The 5,113-nt window shown below is 37.9% G+C and overlaps 1 protein-coding gene across 1 annotated transcript in view; it reads right to left on the bottom strand.

Moving 5' to 3' along the window:
- NIPAL2 (NIPA-like domain containing 2) overlaps nucleotides 1-5,113 on the bottom strand; it is a 129,806-nt gene that overhangs the window by 93,735 nt on the left and 30,958 nt on the right. The window contains exons 2-3 of the mRNA XM_006859189.1: nucleotides 4,145-4,213; nucleotides 2,896-3,067 (exon numbers count right to left, since the gene is read on the bottom strand). Of these exons, the coding sequence (XP_006859251.1) occupies nucleotides 2,896-3,067; nucleotides 4,145-4,213 (241 nt within the window). The remainder of the gene's footprint in view (nucleotides 1-2,895; nucleotides 3,068-4,144; nucleotides 4,214-5,113) is intronic.

The raw sequence follows: 5,113 nt of genomic DNA, 5'->3' as shown, positions 1-5,113 counted from the left end.
CAGCCCGATTCATAACCACTACGCTACCAGAGCTCCTTACCATATATATATATGTATGTAAATAGAGCATTAAGAAGAGTCTATATACCTATCGGAGTCCTGGTGTGGCGCTGTAGGATCAGCACTGGACTGCTGACCACAAGGTCAGTGGCTCATAACCACCAGCTTCTCCTTGGAAACCCTATACATGGTCGCTATGAGTCAGAACCAACTTGATGGCACTTAACAACAACAACAACAACATATACCAGTCAGGAGGCTCAAAGTTTGATGGTAGATAAACTGGCCCCACAAGGCACCTGGGGAGGACAGACACCATTTCTGGGAGGAAGGTCGAACTTAAGCTTCTGCTTACTTATCAATGTCTCTCATGACAATTGCAGCCAGTGGAGGGCATGAGACCACTGAGCAAGTCATACCAGAATGAGCAGATTCACGTTTTGCTGTTAACGAGGCCTGGTGGTCATTGTTAGTTACAGCCGAGTTGATGCTGACTCGTGGTGACCCCAGTGCTATAAAGCAGAAGTGCTCCATGAACTTTTCTTGGCTTTAATTTTACTGAAGCAGACCACTTGGCCTTGTTTTTTATTTTGGAGGGATTGCTGGGTATGTTCAAGCCACCGATCCTTAGGTTACAGTTGAGTGCAAACCAATTTTGGACCTAGCTGACCCTTAAACTCTGTCTATTCTCCAGGTCCCCATGAACCGTGGCTCCATCTCATTTGTGTGAAACTGATGATCTTTACAATAAATCCAACCCTACAAATATATTTGAGCTAGATGGAGTAATTCCCTTTTCTTTACACCCAAAGAAAGACTTCCTAAGGCAGGGAGGCCAAGATAAGTGGAGAATTTATTTCAATACAATGTGGTGACCTCAGCTTCCTTACAGGTATCTGTACTTTTTTCTTTGTCCGTTTCAAGGTGATGGAGCATGATGCAGAGTAAGAAACAAAACTAAAAAACAGCACCATATTTATGCCATTATGAAAAACAATGTTTCCAGAACAATTGGAGCCCCTAGAGACCCCACATCGACAATATCATGAAATCTTATATCTGTTATTTTTCAGATTTTGAGAAGGAAAAAACCATCTAGAATGTTCCTGCAACATGTAATTTGCAGTAAAGAGCAGATAAGCTATAACCAATTTGCTCGTTATATTGGAATGTTAAATACGGTAAACGATTCCATAAATTGTGCATTTATTCAAAGATGTAACCTCATGGTGGTCCTAAGTAAACAATATCTAGAAAGCTAAAAAAGTGCTCAGTTCCAAAAATATATTTTTAGATAAAATATTTGAAATGATGACGAAGAGGAACTACTTTCAAAATAGAATGCAATTCTCTTTGAAGAGACAGTATTGTAGTTGAAACTATGCTTTCTTTAAGATCATATGCCTTTTACTCGGAGTCCTGGTGTGGCGCTGTGGGTTAGTGCGCCAGACTGCAAAGCCATTTGAACTGCAAGGTCAGTGGTTTAAGCTCACCAGCTGCTCCTCGGAAACCCTATCCAGGGTCGCTATGGGTCAGAACCGACTCAATGGCACTTAACAACAACAACAACCTTTTATTCAGGAGAAGCATTAAAATTGGGATATGTGAGCACATATTACATTTAATCTAGTAGCTAACACAACGGACTGTGATCTACAAGGTCCGCGGTTCGAGCCCGCCAGACACTCTGCAGAAGAACGATGAGGCTTTCTGTTCCCGAGAATATTTAAAGCCTTGGAAACACTATAAAAGTCACCATGAGTTGGAATTGACCTCACTTAACAACAACAGGGCTTAGAGAAGTGTTCTTTTTAGCAGGGATTTTTGCTCTCTATAAAAAATATAGCCTTTAGAAAATGTCATTTTCTCTTTTGTAAATGCTTTAGTAAACCATATAAATTTTGAAGCAAGAAAAATTTAGCATTACTGCAAAATTATATATTCTTATCGTAATATGTTGTTAAGTACTGTCGAGTTGGTTCTGACTCATAGTGACCCTGTATGTAAATCTTTGTGGGAACAGAAAATCTCCTCTTTCTCCTGACAACCTTGTGGTCAACAGTTCAGTGCTTATCTCACAGAGCCCCAAGCTCTCTATAGTAATATTGTTGTTGTTGTTGTTATGTACCGTGGAGTCGGTTCCGACTCATAGCAACCCTGTACAGGGTTTTCGAGGCTGTAAATCTTTATGGGAGCAGAAGCCTCATCTTTCTCCCGCGGAACAGCTAGTAGTTTCTAACTGCTGATCCTGAGGTTAGCAGCCTAATTCATAACCACTACGCTACCAGAGCTCCTTAAATAGAACCACCAATATTCAATTTTTAATGTAAAAACTGTGCTAAACTAGAGAGTCAAGGTCAGGCATGTAACTACATGTAATGCCAATTTAGCATATTAAAATAAAAAGCACTGTTGTTGTTACAGGCCTTCAAGTTGGTCCAACCCATAGTGACTCTGTATAGGGTTTCCAAGGAGCAGCTGGTGAGCTTGACCCTCCGACCTTACAGTTTAAACTGACTTTGCAGTCCTGTCCATTAACCCACAGCACCACACCAGGACTCCAAAAAGCATTGCATACAAATGCTTTTAGAGCGTTTTTATTGATTAATTATTGAAATTCATTTAAATAAATTTCATTCATTTGTTGTTACTGACTCAGGCATTGAGAATCAGGCTTTAAAATGGAAGTGTTATAGTTATAAAATGCAAGATTCTCCATGGATAATGTGGCAAAATGAAAGTGGATGACATAAATGAGTAGTACAGTTAACATGCTAAGTGAACAGGAAATACACTTTCTTCTCTTGTGCACAAGTTGGTTCAGTTGTGCGTTTTCCAGAAATTATTCTGATCTCTTAACGCTTCTATATATGAAAACACAGAAGAATAGCTCACCTGTAACACACATGCAACCTAATGGAGCAATGAGAGTAATAGGGGCAAATCCATAGGCTGCAAAGTTGCCAATCTCTCCCACAGCCATGAGTACGACTCCTCCCCACCATGACACGCTCTTGAAGAGTGGCCTCGGGTGTTCTTGGTGAGCCAGCTGAAGATGAGAATATTTCTGGAAGTAAATCAGAATGTAAATAAGAAAGCATTCCAACACAATTATATAGTGTCTTGACATTTTTATGGTGAACATTATACAATGTGTGTCATGGCTTTTAAATGTATTTGCAGATTATTACAGAGCAACTATTACGGTTTCATGTTTGTTCCAAACATATGAATAGCAGAAATGACTCATATATACAAGGATTTCATATAAGGGTTTTATGCCTGTTCACATATTGCATACTGCTTAATTCTCATCACAACACTGTAAATAAGTCTCATTACTATTACCGTTTAAAGATGAGATGTATGCTGAAGAGTTAAGGGAATCTTTAGCTCATGACATCAAAACCCTTCTTTTAGAATGTCTAAAAATTCAGATGCCAAAATAAACATTAGTGAGCTAAAGGTAATAAAATACTAAAGAGAAATATTTAGTAAAACTGGGTCAAAAACCTTGATACGATCGGTAGGTCAGAGTACTTTGGTGGTAGGGGCTGAAGATCACCCTAATTTAAACCAGGATTATATTTAAAACATAAGTTCCTGAAAAACTGATTATTGATTACTCATAAAGCTCCAGACTGAATTATATTTGTCTTTATGTCAATGCAGCCATTAAAAAGATATATACTATTTTTTACATAAAATTATATTTGACAATATAATTAAATATTTTATCTGTTATTTTTCAGATTTTGAGAAGGAAAAAAACATCTAGAATGTTCATGTAGGTGAAAACCAGATACTCTCTCTCTCTCTCTCTCTCTCTATATATATATATATATACATAAACATAAGCACTAGACCACAAGGTCCATTTGAACTGCATGGTTGACTCACCAGCCACTCCTTGGAAACACTATACAGAGCCGCTATGGTTCAACAGCACGTAACAACAACATATATAAACATACACATAAGAGAGCAAGAGAGAGAGAGAGTGTGTGTGTGTACATATCTATATCTATATAAAATAAAAGAGCCCACAGAGACAAAAGTGCTCAGTATCCATGGAAGTCAAAATATGGCCCAGAATCAAACTCTGGAGTTAAGAAAAAAAGGCTTTTTTTTTTTTTTTTTTTACCTGAATATTTAGAGAAATGCTGATTATCAAGTTTCCTAAAACAGCCAACAAAACTCCAAAAAGGTGAATCTGCAAAATAAAACAGTTTCTTTAAAATGGTATTTTAAATAGTTTTTATAAGATAGGATTTAGGCATGGAGTGGTGTGGAGGGTGAGAGACAGATTTAAGCTTGTGCCTTCACTTCTACATTCTGTTCATTAATTCAACCAAACATTTACTTAACACCTATCTGTCAGGTTGGTTTGAAAAATGAAGATGGTTGGAATATAAACATTTCGTCAAATAATATTTTTTAGAAATAGCTCAGTCTTGAACTGAATTCTCAGGATATTTGACATATTCACTAAAATAAAAAAAAGTAGTCACCAGGTATTGGCTTTCTCCAACTAGTATGCTTCTTATTTATGCTTTTTGTCTATCTTCCTCAGGGATTACTCTGGGATTTAATAAATGCTTGCTTGAAAAAGTATACAATGGGTCCAATACAATGATGCCATCAAAGAATGGAATGCATAACTTTGTCACAGATGTCCTCACTCTTTTCCCTCAATATATCCTGGAGGACTGTGGTATAAAGGAAAGAACTTTGGACTTGGATTTGAAGGATGAATCTAAGATTCAGATCTGCTACTTTCTACCTGGGTGACCTTGAGACCCTCAGCTTCAGTAAAAAAGATGATATTGGATTCTAGTCCTTTTACCTCTAAAGTCCTATGACTTTCACTGTAGACAGACTAGTCTTCCATACCACTCCCCTAGTCAAGACCCTATAACGTCTCTCTAGAGTCAATACCAGCTGCCCAGAATTGGTCACACCTGGCACATGCTATTCTCTGGTTAGATGACATACATTTGCTCCTAACATACTGTTCAACTGGATTCCAGGGATGGCACTGGATAAGCACTCAACCATAAAGTCCACTGAAACTGCAAAATTGGTGTTACAAATTCACCAGCCACCCCTTAGA

The sequence above is a fragment of the Chrysochloris asiatica genome, unplaced genomic scaffold (assembly GCF_000296735.1).
Source record: "Chrysochloris asiatica unplaced genomic scaffold, ChrAsi1.0 scaffold00031, whole genome shotgun sequence".
Lineage (NCBI taxonomy): Eukaryota > Metazoa > Chordata > Mammalia > Afrosoricida > Chrysochloridae > Chrysochloris > Chrysochloris asiatica.
This window is presented reverse-complemented; position numbering and strand designations above follow the sequence as displayed.